Source organism: Glandiceps talaboti, chromosome 10 (assembly GCF_964340395.1).
Source record: "Glandiceps talaboti chromosome 10, keGlaTala1.1, whole genome shotgun sequence".
Taxonomy (NCBI): Eukaryota; Metazoa; Hemichordata; class Enteropneusta; family Spengelidae; genus Glandiceps; species Glandiceps talaboti.
In genome coordinates, this window is record NC_135558.1 from 18,088,271 (window position 1) to 18,113,270 (window position 25,000).

Genomic DNA, 25,000 nt, shown 5'->3' on the forward strand with positions numbered 1-25,000 from the left:
AAGATTTGTGGAAATGTCTTTATGATAGAATTTTAATTTAATATTTGCTATATGAAGTTATCTAGACATTAAAGAAAACAAAATTTCCACATTTTTTCAAGGCAAAATAATGAACAAAACTATCATCAAGCCTACATTACCCAACCAACACCCATCAAATGCTATCATTTTCTGCTACACTGTAATATGTCCAGCCCAGCCCCGAAGCAATACATTAATATTTTAGATTTCTTATACATCTGTTACTGTAATTGTTTTAGAGAGTTAGTTTTAATACTCATTTTCATTCATTCATAGCACTAGCAGTCTATTAATGTAACTGTTAGGGTGATCTTATGTTTTTTTTTCTGTTTCTCGTTATCCGACTGACCCAAATTTTTGACTCCGATATCAAATTTAAAAAAAATATTTTTGTCCGCCCTTAATATTTTGCAGAGCAGCACCCTCTCTGACAAGAATAAGCATTGTGTCTGGACTGTCAACATCATCTACAGTCATGGCGGTGATGATGACACTTGTTCAAGAACAAAGCATTTCTTTCATGATGGAAGTTGGGTGGGCTGTGAACATGTCAATTGTGCAGAGAAGCTGGGAAAAGGTTTGTTACCAGGAATCCAATAGAAATAAGGTAGAGAGGAGGAAAAGGAGAGGCAGAGAAACATGAAGAAAATGATCTTTTAATTTTTTTTACTTCATTTTTTCATAACCGACCAACCCATAGTTGCCATGAAAAAGTAATGAGCAACATTAAAAATATTAGGGTAACCCTTACAGACTCTAGAATAATAACATTTCTAAATGGTTCATAGACATTTGGGTTATATTGTGTACTAAAGTTCTAGTTTGCACATATGCATACATGTATGTTTAATTAATGAATCAGTTTCAAGAACCAGACAAATTATATATCCTTTCTCCATCACTTCATTGATCACTCCCGGAACAGCAAAATTGAAAACCCCCAAAATAAACGAAGGAGGTAAATACAGAAATCACGCTATATATTCACCACCTGAGATGTTTAATCAGCTTTGGCAGTACATGTACATGTATGTATACATGCACGTATTTATTATTTGGCAGTGCCACATACTTTTTGGTATTTGTACTGCAGTTACTGTACAATACTGAAAATATATCAGGTTTGGCGATTACACACACAGTTGTATATTTACAAAATTTGCTATTTTAGATACACATATTAAGTATATAACATAACAGAACAACATGATGCGTGAATACAACTGTACCTGTGTTGGTATACTCATGGCATCTGCACTCATGCTTGTAGTGTTTTCTGCTGCACATTTGACAAACGACACTACAAGCTAGTACTTTATTCATGCAAATACATGTACTGTGAGTTCACCACATTGGCACTCACACATCAAGGGTTCTGTCATAGTATTTTCTATACTTGAAAGTACTTCAGTAAATGACTGCTGTATCTTAGTACCAGCTACATGTATATAAATAAAGTCATTTTGGACAACAGCTGTACATGTCAAGTATAATGTTCCACAAGAATTAAGATTATGTGCATTTTGTACGACATTTTTATCATAAAGATGAGGAATATTCAACCATATAAATTTTTTGATGTTTGGTAAATTGTTTTCAGAACTATGTTTATGATTAATATGTACCAGGAGGTTTTACAATGTAATTACCAGTATATTATGTACCTACCATAAAATATAAAGTATAATTTAAATATATATAGTTTGATACATGAAACATATACATGTATCATACTGTACAAACGGGTAACTTTGTATTTTGGAGAAGACCAGACGATGAATTACATGATGTAATTCCACTGTTGTTACATGTACACGCATAGATAAAATATATGTATATAATATAATATAGTATAACGATTTGCCACTTTGTACTTCGAATTGTGAAATCGATATGTTTGCTGACGATTCTACGATTCATACGTCGGCACAGTCAGTGACAGATCTTGAGTACAAGTTAAACGGTGCTCTTGGTGGTATTAGTGATTGGTGTACTGAAAACAAAATGTGCCCTAACATTGACAAGACAAAATGTATGCTAATTACAACTAGACAGAAACGAACACACTTGTCACGTAGTGACTTGAATGTGAAACTGGGTGATTATGATATTGAAAATGTTCTAAGTGAAAAGTTGTTGGGAATAGTCATAAACAATGATTTGTCATGGTCTTCACATGTAAACAATATTGTGAAGAAAATTAAATCTAAGTTATATCTCTTGGCGCGAATAAAGTGCTTCCTACCAGAATCAGCACGGCGGCAATACTATAATAGCTTTATTTTACCTCACTTTGATTACTGTCAAGCAGTATGGGGCTGCTGCAGCAAGATCGACAACACCCGATTAAATAGTCTACTGAAACGTTCCATGAGGCTTATTTTAAATTGCGACGCCGGCATATCTCCCACCGAGATGCTAATCAGGCTAAACTGGTATCCACTCTCCTATCGTTACAAATTTAATAACGTTGTTTAAGTTAATAAAGCATTACATGGCCAATATCCCACTTATATCACTCGATTACTTTCACCATATAGACCTAGTCGGTCTTTGCGCTCAGTTACAAATCACTCGTTACTAGTCCCATTTGCCAGAACAAATGTTTTTAAGGAATCATTTCGAGTAGCAGCGCCTACACTCTACAATAAACTACCGGCTGCAATAAGATCTATTACTAATATTAGAAGTTTCAAAATTGCGTGTCATAAACATTACTTTCAGGGATTCATAGATGACAATGTAAATTTTTAGTATGGTCGTATTTTTTCTGTCACTTGCTGTCTGTATTTTGTCTGTTGGACGTTTTGTGTCGTTATTGCATTTTTTTTTGCAATTTGTATGTAGTCTCCTTTTCTGTCATTGTATTTTAATTGTTCTTTTTTGTTCTCGACCCTCATGAAAAAAGGCTGTTACCTATGAGGCTATCGAGTTTAAATAAAGTTTATTATTATTATTATTATTATTATTATTATATAATGATCACGCATCATGACAATTTTCTCCACCCTTTAAAGCATACCAGGTTTTGATACATGTAGTTTTGTTGTTGTTGTTGTAGGTTGTGGTGGTGATGGTGGTAGAGGATTGGCAGTGTTTCGGTTTTTTTCGGTTGGTGTTTTTTTTTTTTTTTTTTTTTTTTTGGTGTGTTTTTTTTTGGGGGGAGGGGGTTTGGTTTTTTGGTTTTTTTTGTTTGGGGGGGGGGGGGTGGTTATAGCTACATGTATATCTTCTTTCTTTATTCCAATCCCCATTATTTGTATTAAAGAATGATATAAGTGCCTCAGAAAATGTTTGTCTGTGTTGCTGATTACAATTACATTTGATTCAATACACACTATTCAACAAAGCAAAGCTAACATTGTATCTGAAAGGTGTGGTAACTCAGTAAGCTTGTAGTCGTACATATTGTATCTTTTTCTTCAGACTCTTAACACATTCTCAGATTTGGCAAAACAATAGTATTCTTTTTTTCAGAACATTTGTCACAAAGATGAATCTGCTTCAAAAGAATTTTCAATACACACACGTCATCATCAAACGAGGACATCTGAAATGTCAGTATCGATAACACAGCAATTCTTATTATTGCAATGTTATGATGCCAGCTGGTGTATATAGCTATAAAAACAAATCAAGGTGACTCAGCCATGAAACTTTGTAGGTCAATGAACGACCCTAACAAACCATGTTTGTTGATCAGACTGAATGTGTATATACCTGTATACCTACCAAGATTGGATAATACAAATTGATGACCCTTCCGAGACCGCAACAATGTGATGAAATTCCTACACAAATTTAGTTGTACTCGTGTGATGCATACAAATGAAGCTGTTTAATGTGTCATACTGCGACCAAGAATAATGGCACAGTGCGCACGCTGTAAATATTTTTACACTGTACTACAATTATCATAACACAATAAACCAGTCTCAAATACATGTTGTCGCTGATAATATTAATATGATATCTTTGAAAGAAATCTCTTTACCAAAAGAATGAACAGCCATGTAAGTTTTGATACAATATTGCTTTCAATAATGTATGGGGTTGGTCTGGAATCTAGGTCTTTTCCGGGCATGGAGAGAATACTAATCTTAAATGATGCACTTCTGACATTCAAATTAACAAACAAATCTAGTGTAGTTTTTTGTACTGTAGAATATGTACACACCAAACTTGTGAGACTCATCCTAATTTGACGTGCCACTGACACCTACAATTTCTGGTGATGCACCAAAATTTGGTGTTCTCAGGTACATCATGTATATCTCTTACTATGTGGTGACTCACAAGAAATGCCAGTTTTATCATTTTGACTCGTAACAAAAAATCTGTCTATCATTTGAGGGCACAGTGTCCTTGTACTGCAAAATGACGTGATAAATATTGTGAAAAAGATCTGCCATTGCGTTTCATTTTTTTTTTTACAGATATTTAATTTAAGCAGGTCACCTGAAGTGCAGCATAATTTCTGTTGAAGAAAGTTATATTTTTCTTATAGCTTTACTAGTATAGACAACTGTTTTTCACTCTTACAGTTTTATAATCCATATCTTAAAGCTTTTCAACAGCAATAGAATTATGGGATTATAATTTATATGCACACGTGCAACTGTGCAGCTTATCAAATGGGTAAACAGGGATAAAGGGAGTATAGGTCAAGCAAGGACAGGTTATAAGTCAAACAAGGACACAGGTCATAGGTCAAACAACAGAATGCTATAGGTCAAGCACTGACACGGGTTATGCATGTAAGGTCAAATAAAGGCACAATGTTATAGGTCAACCGGCATGGAAACGTGATTTCAGACACATAAAGAACATCTAATTATACATGTTAATTTTTAACTTACAAATAATGAACTCTTACAGTTTGGAGGACAGTATAAATAGCAAGCACTGGAATTCACTTAGCCACTTGTGCCAAATACATGAATTATGAAAAGAATGAACAATACTAACAATAACAGCATACCAATGGTGTACATGTAGTGTACTATATAAGTATAAAAGACAAATTCGAAATCCCAGTCAATATGCCACGTAGGCTAAATTTCAAGGCAAGTACACACATAAAATAAATGAGCCACTTATGTCAAAATGAAATTCCAGTACAGGATATAGACATTTGATATATAGCGTTACAGCTTTGAAAGCAAGTATAACATACCAAAAGACAAATTATCTGACATTCAACCTCTCAATTATCTTGGGTCCTGAAACCACATTAATCTATCAATATTTGTTTTGTACTCTACGCTGAATTTACAATTTTACTAAAGCTACAAATTCCCTACATTATACTAAGAATGTTAGCCTACAAAATGTACTTGTTGTCTTTATAAGGACTACGGTATACACTACAACACTATTTCAGCTATCCTCAATCTGCCATTTGGATTCTTTGAATTTTTGTTCATCCTCCAAGTCTACAGGGATATTTTTTCATTTTTCAATCATGCAAAGTAAGGAAAATTATAATATGCATGAGCCAGGTTCAACCAAAAATATAGAATATACACTCTGGTCGTTCTACGTCACAACAACACACATCTATGCCGTATGACAATGCGTATCTACATCACTGGTTCTGCTGTGTTCGAAATATGAGTCAAAATGCTCAAACTTGCCATTATTTTTTTATATTACTGAGTGGCAATGGTATAAGTATGTTATTCATCATTCAGCTGGAAAATACCCACTGACCTAAGGGGTTGTCACTATACTCGTCTAGCGAGTTGTAGTGACAAGGGCCCCTTAGATCACAAGTATTTTCCTTGGCTGAACGAAGAAAAATATTGGGGAATAATATCTGATTATTTTTTGAACTCTGGGTTCAATATCAAACATGAAATATTGCTAATGACAGAGTCAGAAAATTATTGAGAATAATTCCCTCAAACCTTTTGTCAGGCTGAGCATTGTGAAGAGTGCCATGTACTGCATTGCACCGATGTCACAAGGTTATATTTTTTGTATATTTATTGACAATACAGTTTTCTGATTTATGAGTACAAACATTTAATGATTAACTAACATTTCACTTACTGATTATTCTATTACAAAATTATTTATTTCAGTTTTGCCTCGCCTCACCTTGTCTCTTTGAAAAAAAATGTTTTTGCATAAAAATTTTGTACATATTGTACTTTCAAATCACATCATACAAATGTAATTGCAAGTGGGATCATTATGTTATGTAAATCTTTGTTCTACATGTAAGGGACGATCGCACAATGTCACACAAGCGCAATGAACGACCATCGTTCGTTTACGACAAAACCCCCTCCCCTCCCCCTGAAGTGTGACATCACACGTTTATATACGATGCAAACCATGATCAAAATTGTAGCTGTCACACCACTATGATCAATGCAATGTAAAAACAGATGGTAAACATAAAGTTCCAAACTGAGATGCTGGTGAACACATCAAAATACTAACACAAACACAGCACTGTATCTCACATTAGAAGTTAATTTTTATGACCATATCAACATCTCAGTAATAAACACACAAGCTTTGAACATTGAATGAAAATTTGGATAGAAGTAGAAATGAAAAGAGTTCGGTTGTTGAGCTTGTGTGACATTGAACGATCATCCCCACGTGAAAACAAATATTAGACATTAACAAACACACATGGAACTGAGTAATGTCTTGGTGTTTAAGATATGCTATTCAATTCTTATCACATCTTGAAAAGCAGTGGGACCTTGACATGTTATCTTTGAGCAGCTCAGCTAGGAACAATTCTGTCAAAACACACATACATGTACAAATGTACATGTATGATGTACTATCTAAATATACCGGTATGACAATTATCACATGTACATATTGTAAATAGAAACACAAGGTTTTCAAAATCATTTCAATATATTTCATTATCGATGCTGGTGTGATTCTGTTCAATTCTGTTGGATTTTCATGGTTTGGGACAAAGTTCTTAGGAAATGGTACTACTGTGGGTGTAGTGATGATACCCCCAATTTGAGCGAGGGTGCTGTATTCTCAATTTCCTATTTGCAGTCTGGAATGGTCTATTGTACTTGTATCTTGACCCAGAAGTAGCTGAGCCTGGATCATGTACTGATGGACGGATTTTGCTCTCACTTTACCCTTTTCTCCTGCCATGCCTGGCATTTCACTTACGACCTATATTGCTTTAATGAAGTTATGGCCAGAAAACAGGTGTAAAGTCTTATTGCGTTTCAATTCTTCCCACTGTTTTATAATGTGATGTCTATATATCATCACCACATAATTAGAACCAGCTAGGAAGGTTGAGCTGTACAGTGTAAACGTGATTACCATATTTAACATCACAGCATGGAAATCGTAATATCATTTTAGGTTTGAACGTACGACCGTTATAGCAATATGTGGTAGGAGAAAAGCACGAGCAAAATCCTCATCCACATACTGCATTCAATTTCTGGGCTATAATTTAGCTGTACGTCATCTAGATAACTACATCGTTATCATTATTTCCTTGATGAAATAAGGTTTGATATAGCAGTGGTGTCACTGACCTTCAGGTAATCACGTTCTGATTGCCAGGAGAGACCCCTTTGACAAGTACACAAATTAAGCTGTATAAACACAGATATTGATTTTACAGCTTGACATTATACATCTGGAAATAACCTAATTTCCTGGACTCACCCATTTTGGTATGATTACAAGGAGGCCCTGCAGTGGACATTGAATATGTTTGTTGATTTATGTTATTTATGATTACTATAATCTCTTATTTTTAAAAGAGAAATAATTTTACAATTGACTACATCACTTTTTTTTTTTTATGCATGAGTTTTTAAAAATATATCCAACGCCCACTTCTGAACCCCTGTGGTACATGTACGTATGATGCATGCAGGGCTATGTGACAAGTGTACAATATATCACCTAATGACTTTTGGGATTATTTTGTTTAACATGAAAAGCCACTTTGTTAATCCCAGCATAGATTCTTGACAGTTATCCTTTAAACTGCACTTATTTTATTTATTGCAGCCTGAGTGAATTCTGTAGAGATTTCATCTAAACTCACCACAGTTGCAGGTATATGTATCTCAGACATCATACCAAAGAAACAAGTACATGTATCCCCTTAAATCTAAATCAGACAAAGCATTGCATGCTGTGAGTTCTTTTTGTTTTACTTTCTCTTCTTCATTTTCGATTTGAAATTTAGAAAAATGCACAGGCCATGGACAAGACTAGTTCCTCTGAACTATTTCCATGGTCCACATCAGATAACAATTGTCTATTTCTTTTGTATTTGTATATTTGTAGCATATGTTTCTTTGAAAGTGTAGCTTATTTTTCTTATCTGGTGAAATAAATTTCATTCATTCATTCATTCAATTAGGTGATATATATTTTTGTACATATAACTGTCAATTGAAGTTAAAATCATCATATCGACATATACATGTATAAGTTTATAATATACCTAGTGATAATGCTGTGCCATGATTCGCTAGAATCAGTCACGTGATAGGAAAATAGAATGACTATTTCCCTAGGGAAATAGTTCCATCAACTATTACATGGTCACGTGACCACCGCGAGTTCATAGCAGGTCAAAATGGCAGCTTCGAATGACGTCGTCTGCCAACCTCAAGAGATGAAAGCAAGATTTTCATGAGGTATATTATAAAACACATATTACCTGCCTATATTCGGGCTATAGCACCCGTTCATTATAATATTACCCCCTCGTGACTGTGAGTTACCAGAATCACATGCTATTCAATAGCATGTGATTGTGGTAACTCACAGTCCCTCGGGTGTAATAAACGGGTGCTATAGCCCTCATGGCCAGGCAATATGTGTTCAATATTACCATATATAAATGATAATATGCACTTTCCAAAATAAGAGTGTAGAGTTTCATATTGAGTAAAAAAGTAAATTAAATGTATAACATTAAGAAATGGGGACAGTTTTTGAAATTGATAACATTAAAAAAGTTTCTGAATACAAAATGTAAAAGATTTCTATCCATGAAAGGAGTTGTATTTTTGTAATAAGCCTAATAAAAAACGTAATTAAATTTTTTAATAAAATAAAAATGCACTTTTCCTACATTGTAGCTTTGAATCCATGAAGTCCAATCATTAGTATAATAATGGAAACCATTATAATTTTGTTTTTGTGTCTTCAAATAATAAATCTGATCACATTTTATCAAGGACATACAAATATAGGTGGGAACAATTAATCTACTCATACCTCAATTAGCAGTCTCAATGCCAGACAGAATTATTAGGTACATGTATCATTTCCTTTCTGATTAGCTGACATTATTTTCTGATTAAGTGAAAACACATCTGACAATTCTCTAAACCTACTGACAATTCTCTAAACCTACTGACAATGCTCTGAACCTACTGACAATTCTCTCAACCTACTGACAATTCTCTACTAAAAATTAGTCAATAAAAATTTGTGGATGCAAATCCCCAATTTTTGCAGTGATGATTCATAAATACCGTCAGGAATATACTAAATCTTTTGTTTTCCCTTCTCCTTTAGTTCCTCAAAAAGAACTTACAAAGATTAGATAGCAACCCTTTTCCAATTTTTGATGTAGATTTTGTGTGACAATCTAACCATTTTAAATATCTTTATTTTTCTAATAGTATGCTATTTTGTGTTCTCCCCAGGAAATAATAAAATAATTTGCATAACGAAGGAACATATTGCCATGTTAATAACTTACATTTTTCTCACAAAATCATAGAGTTGAACCCACAATTCTGTACATGCCACGGGAGATTCAAACCTGCTTTTTATCATGCTAGCATCTACACGTTTAATTTATCTATTTTTAATGTTTATAAATGTATTGTGACATTTCTGAGTGTCACTATTTAAAACTCAGGGTCTACCACAAACATTTACTAAAGCTTGCCAAAGAAATACGTGTTTTACTATCGCCTACTATGTTAACCACTTTTATAGCGCTGCCATTGTATTTAAATTATGCAAATTCTGACTTGTTGTTAAATTATGCAAATTTGACTTGTTTTTTAAACCGTTCAAAATCTGTCTTGTTTTTAAATTGTTCAAATTTTGACTTTTATATGTAGCCAAAAAATCAGAATCAAGCTGTTGGTGCCCACTTGGTGAATCATTTTATATAAGTTATAACTCAAAAATAAATACTGTTTACAACTGTTGAAATATGACGGGTAGCCAAATAAAATACTGCTATTGGGGACACGTTACTAGTAATGGGGGTAAAAGGAATGAGTAAATAAAAGAAGTGCATTTTTGCTAGGGTCTGGTAACCCTGCATGGTAACAGGAAGGGGGAAATCTGGTAAAATTTGCAAAGATTTCCATACTACATGTATGTACTATAATTCTGGTGGTGAATCTCAGTAAAATACATGGGAACTCTTGTAGATTTTTACCTGCTTTAACAAAAACACTGAGGATTAAATATAACATTTGCAAAAAAACAGTCAGACAGTATTGTGGAGTTACATGATAAGAATTACAAAATGTAATGGCAAGCAATATGGTGAATTTGATGGGGGTTTTTTGAGAAAAAAACAGTATTCTGACTGCATATATACATTTGTGGCTTCTTCATCTTATGCAAGGCAAGGCAAGGCCTTGAAGTGCTTCCTACATGGAAGACAACAACCATGTACTCCAGATTAAAGATAACCCTTTCCAAACCTCTAATGTTCCTAATTGACTATTATATATACACCATTGGAGCAAATATAGAACTGAAAATAGTGAATACATTTTATTTTCACATAAATAAACATTTAGGGCATATTCGGACAATTTACAGGAATTATCCAGATGAGTGAACAAATGTGGTATTTCTCATTTTATTGACAGAACAGGTATACATTTTATAGCCATTTTCCTTATCATCATAACTTGATGAGATATATGACGCAAGTACATTTTTTTGTAAAGGTTTAGTGTTATATATATGTTGTTTATATGCTAGACAGATTGAGGCATATCACTACCATTATTTGAACTCCATAAAATATATGAGCTAATGACACAAATAAAGGTTATCATTCAATAATTTAACAGCTAAAAAATAGCACCAATGGTGTTGTAGCACAACTGTACATCTTTTTAAAAATCTTTATCCACATGCTGATCCATGCCAGGTATAGGTGTTAATTTGCTGAATGATTATCCAGTTGCCTATCCAGCCCTGCTGTTATCTTTGCAATATACGCAATCCCATGGTTCTTGCTATGGGTGTGGTCATGTTCCTAGACATATTTGCATACATTTTTTGAACGTTCGTTCACTTGTCTATGAAACCCTGATGTTATCTTTGTGATATGCGTCATCATACAGCTGTTGCTGTGAGCGTGGTCACCAAAACACCAAGACAACAAAAGTAATGTCCCTACCAAATACTAAGGCAATCGGTCTGGCAGTTTTTGAGTTTAAGTCGTCCACACACAGCACAAACGCACGCATGCACGCACGCACGCACACACACACACACATACATACACACACGCACCATGCCTATCGCGCTACTGTATCAGTTCATGCTGATGACAACATGACCATGAAGATAACACAACAAAATAATAAATGGGTTTTTTGTTACACATGTCCACATTCATTCCCACAAATTTGCACTGTTTTATTTTTTTGTGGACGGAACACTACAAATTAACATCTTTTTAATCAAACAAACGGTATCTTTAAAGTATGCCTATTTTTCACATTAAGTGATCATAAAATGTACAATTTTAAGAATGAATACAGCTATTATAACAAAACATATGATACGAATGTGTGTTTTTGTGTTCCCCATTTTCCCCATACCAGTTTGCAATTACATTTTATGATGGATCACTGCAAATTAACAGACAGAATCTATCTGTCCAGGTCGATGAACAGTCACGTTATTTCACTACATGTATCTGTGATTACTTTTCATATCACATGACTAAGCATACAAGTAGTAGTTATTTCCCACACAGATTATAACATGTACAATTTTAGCAATGAACCTAGCAAGGCAAAACATATGACACAAATCTGTGTTTTTTTTGTTATTATATATATTCCGTGTGTCCTCTAAGCCAATTTGACACGCCACTGACGCACACAATTTCTAGTGACACACCAAAATTTGCAGTTCACTTATTATATCTCTTAATATGTGGTGGCTCACAAGAAATGCCACTTCAGGGGTGAACAAATCCAAAGGTCCTGGGTCTGGGACTAGCGATTTTTTTGGGGGCAGACCACATAAATTTTACCTTGTCTGGTCCGTCGGACCAGTACCTTACTGTTAATAACTATGTTAAAAAGTCATCTGAATATACAGATTCATAGGTAAGATTTAATGTTTCACATTAGCGGGACCTGGGCCACTAATTCTTTCAGCAGGACCACTAGATTTTTTAAGGCACTGGTCCGGGGACCACCAGTTCACAAAATGATTTGTTCACCCCTGCACTTTTTATCATTTTGACTCACAGCAACAACAACATTCTGCTCTCATTGGAGGGCACACTACATATATTCCAACATAAAAAAAAATACTGCAAATCAACACAAAAAATCCAATTATCCTGGTTGACTAAACTGATTCCAGTGATTAATATTCATACAACATATTAGAGCTACATGTACTTTCCACATTGTGATCATAACATTTTGACTAGAACACAGCAAAACAAAAGATATGATGCTAATGTTTTTCCACTTTTTGCTGCTACAATGTATACATATCCCTGTGTACATTGTAACATTGCAAATTAATGCACAGAATCAATCTGTCCAGGTCGAAAAATATTGTTTCCTGTGCCATCTGTGATTATTTACAAAGCATGCATATTTTTCATACCATACAATGTAAACGTAGAATTTTGACCATGAACACAGCATGACAAGTGATTGCAAATGATGCAAATGTGTGGAATTTTTATTTACCATATTCCCCATACATGTACAATGTAACTGTTTGCATTATTTTTTATGGACAGAACATGTTATAAATGAACACATAGAACCAATCTGTCCGGGTTGACAAACAGTGATTCCTGTGATATGTGTGATGAATTTAAATAATATAGTCTAGATGCTTTACACAGCATCCAATCTCACAATCTCTCCTCATGAACGATGTAAAAAATACAGAAGTAGTATCCTGCCCCAATACATTTTGCAATAAACAATAACTTATTATGTTATGGGCCAGAATTCTGTGATTGATTAACAAAGACATGATGTTGATGTTAGCTCTGCAAATCATTGATAGTCTAGCCCTATACCTGTTGACGCCTTTGCGCACCCTCTCCACATAATACATGTATAGTCAAACTGACAAATATTACCAAAAATCCAGCTATACATATACCTCCTGCTGGGGAAAGGCTGAAAGTCCATATCAGTAATAATGTATCACACACTGACAGGCAGTTGTAATTGGTTAGCTGTTTCAGCTACATGTATTTACAATAACTGTACTTCTGTGCACTAGTAATAAAATGATGTACAAGTGCAAGTGTGACATGCTCTGGGTTTGTACACGTGCTCACAGTGTGATCTACAGCCGTATTTTCATGAGCGTGGTGGCAGTGAAAGTACGACAGAAAACATAATATCATATCATATAATATCATAACTTGGCAAAGACCATAAGCTCACGCAGGGTAGATTCATTTGTGACTGGCTGCCTCACGATGATATTGTAGATGGCGCCCTGAGTGTACAAATGTGCATAGAATATAGAATGCGCACGCGTAGTCATTGCGCCGCAGTGCATCCTTAGGTAAAACCACCAAAAAACCTTTGTATAATATATAAGGCGCGCATGCGTACTTGTCACTGAGCCACTATGTGGCTATCAATGAATATTTAATGTTTTTTATTAAATATTTGAGAAATTAATTCTTGTCATTAGTTTCAAAATAACTCTGTACTAAATACGACAATACATTTTAAATATTTGACAAAATATTTTTTTCAAAATCATGAAACTGATTATAAGCGTTTCTGTGTTGGGTTATACGCAGAAAAAAACCCAACTTTATATCTTAGGCATAAATAAGAAATAGTTCACAATCATAAATTCATAAATCATATATAAAACATACAAGATTCCTACCTAGTCTCTAACCTTCAAAGATTAATTTGACAACAGAATTCCTACTGATACTAACATTTATCGCATCGCCTAGCAACACGTTATCAGAATTCCTACTGATACTAACATTTATCGCATCGCCTAGCAACACATTATCCAAAGAATCTCTCGACTGTAATTTGTCATACTTTGAACTTTAAAATCAATTTCATAAAATTGTTTAAATTATTATTCAAACAGACTGTCACCACCTGTCATTTGAAAACATCATATTAATGATATAACAGAGTTCTGTAAATTTCACTGGCGTTACATATTAGCCAGAGGCCATTATAAAATAATTTGTAAACAATAACATTCAGGGGCAACATCAAAAGTTCAATGTAATATATCTAACTTAAATGCTTAAGTTAGGTCCCAGGAAACCCCCCCCCCCCCCCCATCTAACTTAACTGACCTAAAATTGAAAATCATTTCAGACTCATACTGTATACTTCCACTTTCAAACAACGTACCAATATACTACTGAATTATAAATAAAAACAGAAAACCATTTTAACCGTGTACCGCTGATAAATCGGACCGAGTGTACACAGTGTTATAGGTAAAAGCAGCCTTGAAATCGTACTAAATTTGCCTTTAATAAGTATGACGTTAAATCGTTTTTGACGGTTGAGAAATTAATTTGGCCAACCCCCAACCCCAACCCCAACCCCCCCCCCCCCAAAAAAAAAACTAAAGCAATTAAGTTTTTTTGTAAACATCGATCTTTTGACGTTGCCTCTTAATTAGTGTGTTGTCAGTCAATTGTATCCAGGCTGATATTCTAGGTGGGAGGTCTAAAAATGAATTGACGTCATGACAACATCTTACTACAGTGAAAATCAGGGTTTTGGCTTTGGCCAAATAAAAAAGTTGTTTTTGTTCCAGTTTTTACGTATTCAAGAAAAATAATAATAAAATCGAAAAAATTGTGTGAAGTCTCGAAAGAAATAGTGGGTTCAGAAACTGACATCAACTTGAAAAGACAATATAAAACTATTCTTCCAATCTGTAATGGCTGTACATCTGATAGGAAGAAATAAACAACACAGAGACCATTTGAAAAACAATGGAAAACCTGAACTAGACACGCACACGAGAAAAAATATAAAATAAAATAAAATAAAAAATCTACCAACCCCACCTATTTTAAAATTAGGAACCACACAATTTTTTTAAGCCTTATTTATATAAGGAGTGAGATCAATAGTTCAATGTAGGATAAAAAACTAAACTCTCTTACTTTGGGGGGTGGGGGAGGGGTAGTTCTCATCCTACAAATTTGATTTTACTTTCAATGGATGTTTTGTACCCCTAAATACAAATATTTCTTTAAAAAGAAATGGAAGAACTTTCACTATATACTAAATGCATGGCACTAAAATAAAGTAAAGTGTCAACAAAAGAACTATTTTTTACTCACTACATACTACTGGCTTTATATTCATAGCACTACATACTACTCCAAATTTGTAAATACTGATTTGAAATTGATTGTGCTGTCTGAAACAATTTTCAATTTTGGCCAATTTAGTTAGAAGGGGAGGTCTGAGGCCAAGTATATGAATTTAGTTTTTTATCATACATTTAACTATTGATCTTACCCCTATGACAAACTAAAACTACATGTATAGTTCTTCAATGTGGTAGACTACACAAGTGGATGATACGAGCGCTGCCTCTATTGTGTGGATATAATGACACTGTGATCCAGATCATGTAAACACTCTGGTCAACCCAATCTGCTCAGTAGTTTTGGAATTATAGATTTTTAACCAAAAAGACACATTTTTAGCCCTAATTTGCATATTACTGTTGGAATCATCATGTCATGAACAAATCTTACTTTACACCAAATTTCACACCAATCTGCCCAATAGTTTCTGAGTTTGAGTTTTTTGACCAAAAATCACACACCTGTGATGCGATCATTTTGATTTGAACAATTTCCCAACTAGACACCCAAGGTAATGGACTCACCAAATATCATGGCAATCGGTTCAGCGGTTTTTGACTTTAAGTTGTTTACACACACACAAATGTACACTTCAAGATCATGGAAGTTATCAGATATACAACCACACTGATGTAAAATTAAATTAATGTCAATCAATAGCTTATATATCAACATGTCACGACAATAATTTTACTTTGTGACTATCTTAATTACACATATGCCTGGATTGCTGCTGTCATATCACATGTCTATGTAATTATCAAGACTAGTTGCCTCACTCACAGTCAATTATATCATCAAGTAATGTCATCGATTTGAAAAGATTTGTGACACATAGAAGAGTCAGTAAACGAAAGCTTTCACTCAGAATTTTCTAACAAAAACCTACGTATTCAATCAAAGGTATTATTATTTCATAATATTTGAGTTTGTTCAGCCTGGGGAAATGTAAGCATCATATCAAAGAGGTGCTGTCAAGGTAACAAGCTGTGAATGATGGCGTGACAATACACAAAGACTCTTATGTCATATTTCTTGCAGATCAATAAAAGAAAAAAATTGAGAATGAACACGTGTCAGGAAAGAAATATGTTTATCAATCAATCAATCAATCAAACTTGACACATAAATTCTTAGAGATAATTAATGTGACAAAAACCCATGTCACATGAGTGTAAGTGTGACGTACTTGGGGTGTTTGCACAAGTCCTTGCATTTAATTATTCATTTTTTCCTCTTTCATTTCTTTAAATTCAATCTAAGGGTATATATTCCGTTTATGTTGATGTTCTACTAATACTTGTATTAAATTCATGTGCATTCTTGTATTCTTTAGAATATTTACAGCTCTATTCAATTTAATTCAAACTTCTTGAAAAAGCCCACTCAGGTACGACACTAGTCAAGATATTCAAATTGTTTTTAGACTTGAATTACTGTTTATCAAATATTGCAGTTACTTATTCCCCTTTTTCTCCGCAAATTGCCAAAAAATAAAATAGCCTGTATATGTGATCATGTTTTCGCAAGATGTTCCATCATTTTTTGTATGGTATAGCAAGTATAGATAAAATCTACCAAAGTTGCCCACTCAATAGAGACTTAATTTTCAAGCGCTACCACAAATAGGTTGAATGTATGTTGAACCAGATTCCCCTATATGTTATCGGATTCTAAAATCTTAACAAAACACAGTTTTAAATTCTATACAACTGATGACAAAAAAATGCACACCAAGCTATACATCTATACATCCACACTATAAAAAGACAATACATAGATTACACATTGTTTTCTATATCTCCCATGACAACTTTTGTAATGACTTACATAAACTACAGACACTGATAGAAAAGAAACATTAAAACCTGAAACATTATATCTCAAGGCCTTGTCAAATCTGATTTTGATTATATAATGAATTAAATCTCAAACAACAGAAGCATTCAGACAGCAGCAATAACGACACTAAGATATTCTTGTTTTTGAGCTTGAGAATTATTTATCGCCACTAAATTATCACATACAATACAATAATGTTATAAATAATAGAGTTCAACATAATTTATCCTATACTAGTGTTCTTTGGACTCTACGCTGGTCTTCAACGATGGATGAATAGATGGTTTATGTCGGAATAACAAAATGACGTGTACAGAAATTGTCCGATACGTCTTTACAATTGTCAAAGTTCACAATTCTCAAAACTGCACTGTTTTTCACACAAGAGCCTTTACCTTTGATGGCTATACATGTAAATCCAACATGGAAACTTCTCATTGCCAGTAGGTAGTAGTTATCTCGCACTTACTTCAAAGGTTGTAGATATGCGCGGCTGAAGCCCGATGCACATTTTATACAGGTGAACAACGCATATTGAGTTCTGACGTACAGCATACATGTGTATAGCTGAACGCCGACGCACCATAACACGTCGACCAAGCGCCACTGCTACCTTGCACCACCTGGCAAAGTCTGACTCCTACCTTCTACACTAACATAAGACGTTATTCTCTCTAATTAGTTTCTCATTGTCCCAATATTAGTATACTCTCTCGATCAATCAAAAGATCTAATGTCTCTTGGGTTACTATAATAATAGCGCATCCAGGTGGACGTCTACACAGTTGTATGTTAATGAATTCAGAGCACAAAATAAAACTATTTTAAAGACATTAGTGCTAGTACTCAAGCTCTACGTAACAATGGAAGGATCTTTATGTAGTGTGATACAATTTATCAAATGAAAATATTTCCATGGTACACTGTCTGTAGTCAGTTTATGCAAGTCATTACAGAAGACATCATAGAAGAAAATTTGTGTGGCACAATTTTGTACACCAACTACACTTGTATTACTATTAGCTTATACATCACTTATCTCTGTCTAGATAGTGCTCACCTAATTTCACAACGTACATATGTAGGCATGAGCTACAATTGTATTATGGACATAGATCAGGGTAGGCAAGAGAGCTATTGTAGATACAGATCAGTGTTGTAGACATGAATGTAGGCAAGAGAGCTATTGTAGATACAGATCAGTGTTGTAGACATGAATGTAGGCAAGAGAGATAATTGTAGACACAGATCAGTGTTGTAAACATGAATGTAGCGCTGAGAGCTATTGTAGACACACATCAGCAATGTAGACAGCTACACTTACATGTTAATTTGGTTTATGATATGACAGAACCCCCCCCCCCCCCCATGTGCGTAGTGAGTCAAAATGTAGCAAAACACTACAAGCAAGAGTGCAAATACCCCCACTGCCCAAGTACCAGTACACTGGAACTCTTGTGGCATGGGATTCTGTTACTATTACATGTTTATCTGAAATGGCAAATTTTAATAAAATATCGTACACCACAATCACATGATTTCATGTGTAGCAAATGATTGAATCCTCATTTGCATATAATTTGCATGCAGGTATGCAGTTACCAGTGCTAGTAATCTCTGGTACAAATGTAATAATTGGCACGACTGACTTTTGTACACCAACTTTTATTTGATATCAACTTGGGATTTCAAGAATTAACTTACCTTGAGGTCTAGGTTGTGACGGTTTCTTCACACGAATAAAAATGAGAATCAAGAAAAGCACAAGTGGAATCACCAACTCAAACGTCACAATTATCTGTAGAAGGATCAAAATTAATATTTGTAAGTTATGGAATTATCACTCATCATAACATTCAACTACTAAGTAACAAATGCCCTTTACATACAAAATGTACATCAGCAAAGATTAACATCACAGTGATTCACTCCTAATTGTTCTATTGAATCTTTTAAACGCACCCTGAAAACCCATTTCTTTAAAGTTCATTATGGAGTGTAAGTTTTTGGGGGGGTTTTCTCTCTGCTTTGTATATGGCACTTTTGTTATTTTTTTCATTTTTTTTTTGGTATGACAATTTTTAGTATTTTATTGTTTGATATCTTTTATATGCAATCCTCTTTAATACGTAAAGACCCCTGAGACATAGTGTATTGTATAGTGAAAATTAAATAATAATAATAACGCTGAATGCAAAGAAAAGTTCTAAGAGCATGTTTATCTAAGTTAGCACTGAAAATTTTAGCAGAACGATACATTTGTAATTCATCAAACATTGGCGCTACTTTATTTTGGCAGACATAAAATGTTGACATACAGTTGCCTTTTATTTTAATAAATCCACCTTAATTACCGGTACATTACAAATTAAACTTATTCTATTTCACATTTACAGTCTATTTGGATGTAAACTTGTTAAAATGTTTTTGAAACCAAAATATGAACTAGATGCTTTTACTGGGATTATGCTCAAAATATCTCCCTATGAAGTCTGAGAAGATTTTAGCTCTAAGTAAAGTTTTATTCAATCTTTTGGTAATGATGGTTAAATAATGCTTGTAATTTACTGGAAAAGAAGCCATATACATGCAAAGTCATGGTTACGTCTGTATGTGTCCTTCACTGATTTGCATAACAAACCATTCAAATCATTCAAGCCTGTGATAATACAATTGCCGACATCAGACCATGGACAAATGGAACCTATTACAAACAGGGAAAGTTAATATAACAAATGAATTGGATTAATAACACTCGGCACAGCATATTGGAAGTACAGAAACTTGTATTACATTCCATCATTTAATCAGAACAGTTTTGTGGCAGTAGTTCACCTTCACATCAAATTTCCAGTTCCCCTGGCATTTCATGTACACACATATACATGTATAGGCCATAAAACTTTTTAAAAAATCATGGTGTGTAATACAAGTCTCTGCTATTGCAACATTCTGTGCCATGTGTCAATAACCCAATTCATTTGTTTACTTTCCCTGTCACTGTAACAGGTTACATTTGTCCACTGTCTGATGTGACATAAGACAGTGGACAAAGGATCATGTCTGATGTCAGCAGTTGTATAATAAAGCCTAAGCCACGTTCACATGTGCACAGATCAAAGAGGAAACTAATCAAGTCAGGCAAAGTAAATGTCATGGTAATATCTCTGTATGTGTACATCACTGCTTAGCATATCAATAATGCTCCAGAACAAAGTAAAGTCAGTAATAAGGTATAAGTATGGCTGTGATACTGCTTGAGACACATCCACATGGTATATGTATATGCCACGTTTAACAACAGACAGGAAACCAATCAGCCCTCAAGAAAACCTCATGGAAGACTCCAGGACAACTTTCAGAAAATTGCTATTCAATATATGACTTTCACACTAAAATAAATGTACATATATACTGAAGTACAGTATTTCATAACCAAAGCACATCACCTCTGCAACAGTTAGCCCCAATGTAATTTCAAATTCAACAGCCTACGGGGGTTAGAATTGAGTGTAGAGGTTGTGCGTCAACACAGATACAAGAATTATTTTCACCCTACAAAATATGTATACTTCTCATACCATATTTCATCATGCCTTTTAATTAAAGTGAAATTGTCCAAGCATTAAGTTAACTCTTTGAAAGATTACAATGTATACATACACACAGTCTAATAACATCACCAAACTGAGATTGCAGTTCTCAATAAATTAGACAGCACTGCCACGTGTCCTGCTTTGTTTACAACTAAACTTAAAAATAGAACTGAGGACACATCCACCATGTACAATAAATGCACACTACGTCTGTCCACCAGTTTGCCATATGTACACCTTATACATGTATGGTAGGGGGAAAGGCTGAAGAAAGAGACGACAGCAATGATCAAAATATGATCTATCTGTTCAATGTTTCAAGCAAGTCCAGGTAACAAAAATGTTTGCTTTCTGACACCTAACTAAATACATTTGACACTAACCATTTAGAAAGCAAGTTTCCTCGGCTTTGTTATGCTTTTTTCTTTTGTTCCTTCCACTGACATAAATGTTTGGTGTGGTTACACAAACCTTTCATCTAGTTTAATATCAGATGCATGATTAATTTTGATGAAATATTTTTTCTCACATATGGTCCTGGGATACACAAAATCTTAATCCAATGTTACGTACTAAAAAAGAATTATTCACTGTTTTCCATTCTCTGTTCGAAATAAATTTTCATGCCATTTTTTCCCCTCTAGATTTGTGTTTATTACATATAATATACCAGATTGTCTTAATACCAAATATAATTATACATTTAATGCCTTCAAATTTTGAAATTTCAAGTGTTTTTTCTCAAATAAAAAACACTGTTCCAATGCCTTTACTTACAGAATACGAAAAGTAAACAATGCCATAAAAAAACCACCGATTTGGGTTCCGTTCTATTCCCAACCAAAATTTGAAAACCAAATTTGAAAATACCCTGTCATCATTCTTACAATGTAAAGAACAAGTTTCATGTACTTCCATTCTGTATAGAAAAATCAGTTTTTGGTCCTGTTTTCGAAAATTAAACTTCACAGACTATTAAAGTTTTTGCACTGAGACCAATACACAAACGGGGCTTGTATTACCTCTGGCCCCCCCCCCCCTCCTAAAATAGAACTACCCCGGCCCCCGGGCCGGGGGGAGCAGCGCGTTGGCGACCTGTCACCTTATGTAAACACTAAACGTAACTAGAAACAATACAACAACAAAAACTTATTGAATACGGCGATGTGCTATTTGCTAATTTTTAACACCCCATTTAATACATAATTGTGTATCTTATATTTGCACATTCCCTGGTATGTTCGCACTTACTGATTGTATCCACAAAAATAGTGTCGATCAATTTAAAAAATAAATAAAATAAAAGTCTGTATGCAATGCGGCCCCGAACGACCGCATTGTCTTTACTGTAAGTGTAACGAATGTAAAAAAGTAGCGAGGTTACGCCGAAATTACTCATTACTTACGGGACTTCTTTTCTTCAATGTAAAATTCTTCCACAGTAAAAGCTTCAGCTGATGAATAAACCCCATCTTGCGACTATTTCCTACGACCAAACTTGCTGTATTTTGTGAATAAGGATGGTTCACGGACCGGCGGTGTTCTTCTGTGTTGTGCAGAGCATGCAGCAAGTACTGCTGACGATCAAATTTTGATGCCAGCCGAGTCTGTGTCGCGTTGCCGACTTTCTATCAAAAACACGGCGTGTATATCGAAGTCTTCAAGGAAATGGGTTGGTTTCCACTCCTTCAGACGATAAATGTTCACAAAAATCACATTCTTTTCAAAAGTCGGAAAAAGAAAGGGTAAAATTTGGTGTATTTCTACGAGTGACTTGCAGCCATACACTGTGTACTTTCGCTGTCTGCGCTTGTAATCAGCTGCTATTGACCGGATGTAAATAGAAGTCACATGATATGAAAGAAGTGTGATGATTGGTTTTAGGAGTACTTGCTTTCGATGATGAAATAATGAATGCTAAAACTATAACAAAATAATTAATCTAATAACTGGTCAGAGGTTTGGCACTGGTGACGTGGAAATATACTCAAAATTTTGGTTCGTCAAGCATTGCGTAGATTTTTACACCATATTCACGCCAGTATTTTTTAAAAGATCGATACACTTCAATTATGGAACTGACAAGGATCATCACTCGAGTCGTACTCGTACCAAGAACCTGCATTGCTTACAAGTTCGTTTCAGGATTGATTACAACATTTTACTGTTGACATATAAAGCTCTTCATGGCTTAACTCCAGACTGCATTTATAATCTTCTCCAGCCATACACACAGGAGCTGGCACTGTTGCTAATTCACCCCCTCTAGTGGTAAACTTAGCAACAGCGCCAGCCCCTGTGGCGGTACACACGTACACCGAGTCGCACTATATACATTTACAAACAAGAATCTGCTTGCAACAAGAATACACAAGTCACCTATGGGGGGTGGGGGGGGGGGTCGTTCATTCTAAAACTGAAGACTTATTTGTTCACCAAAGTATATGGTGTGCTTTAGCCATTCAGCACTACTGAACAGAACATTGCCATGGAAATTGGTAATGTGATTGATTGATTGATTGATTGATTGATTGATTGATTGATTGATTGATTGATTGATTGATTGATTGATTGATTGATTGATTGATTGGTTGGTTGGTTGGTTGGTTGGTTGGTTGGTTGGATGATTGATTGATTGATTGATTGATTGATTGATTGATTGATTGATTGATTGATTGATTGATTGATTGATTGATTGATTGATTGATTGATTGATTGATTGATCGATTGAACTGGAAAACATCAGCCTTAGCTAACGCCCTAGGTGTGACTATGTTCCAGTGAAAGCTAAGTTATAGAGAGTTTTAGTTAATTAAATACAAACTGGAAAATTAAACAAAATGATCCTAAAACCATTTTACCTGTATCATGTATGTGACATGTAACAGTGAACACACACGTGGTGGTTAGTGTTTTCGAGCTTCCGTGGTATAATATAACTGTGACCCATTTCTATTCATTTACTCTACACAGAGTGTGGTATAGCACAGAAGTAAACAGTTCTAAATTGTGCAAACAAAAATCAACTACTGTATCCCTGGGTTATTCAATTGGTTATTGTTGTCAAAACACTGGTGAATGTACTTTATGTCAAAGGTAAAAAAAAAGGGGGGGGGGGTTGCCTCGTTGATTTCCTTATTTTTGTACTTTTGGTAGTAACGTTCAGGGCAGTATTGCATGTTTAGAATCAATGAGGGAGCCATGTGAACGACGTTCGTACGTACTTTAAATGAAACATCAAAATTTGATGTTTATATCTAGTTTATAAATTAACTAGTCATATGGCTTTTCTAATTGTATATAATTGTTGATATCGCAATGTTTTGGTGGGTGCCGCACGTGGGTGAGACGCCTTCGTATGGCTTTCCGTGCCACACAGCCCGTGTTTGTTTCTCTGTTTGTTTGTTTATTTGTTTGTTTGTTTGTTTGTTTGTTTGTTTGTTTGTTTGTTTGTTTGTTTTTTTGCTTGCTTGCTTGCTTGCTTGCTTGTTTGTTTAAGCACAGACTCATTACAAACACACACACATTAGGAAATTACAAAGAAAAGACAATGTAAAAAAACAGTTCGAAAGTTCAATCGATGTTCACTGCGCGGTGAAGTGGGTGCGGGGGGGGGGGGTAAACAACTCTCCAATCTACAAGCTATACGTATGGACTAGCTATACGTATGGCAAACAGAAACAGAGCGAAGCTATTTAGTGTCGACGTTATGCCACCATATGTTAATTTAAATTCGTTGTTGCATAATATTTTAAACGCTTTTGTAACAATTTCATCATTATTGTATTATAAACAATTAATTGCAAGGTCAGTATATCTAAGTTGAAGGTGAACTTACGTACCCACATATAGACATGTTGCAATAACAATGTAACAGCAGCTATTCTGTCACTAATGCGTACGTGTATTTATGATGTAGAGAATAAAA

General features: G+C 34.6%; 1 protein-coding gene across 1 annotated transcript in view; it reads right to left on the bottom strand.

Moving 5' to 3' along the window:
* Positions 1-22,868, bottom strand: part of LOC144441403 (ATP-binding cassette sub-family A member 2-like) — an 81,233-nt gene extending 58,365 nt beyond the window's left edge. Inside the window, exons 1-2 of the mRNA XM_078130972.1 lie at positions 22,479-22,868; positions 19,181-19,274 (exon numbers count right to left, since the gene is read on the bottom strand). Of these exons, the coding sequence (XP_077987098.1) occupies positions 19,181-19,274; positions 22,479-22,544 (160 nt within the window). The 5' untranslated portion in view covers positions 22,545-22,868. The remainder of the gene's footprint in view (positions 1-19,180; positions 19,275-22,478) is intronic.
* Between the last annotated feature and the right edge of the window lie 2,132 nt (positions 22,869-25,000).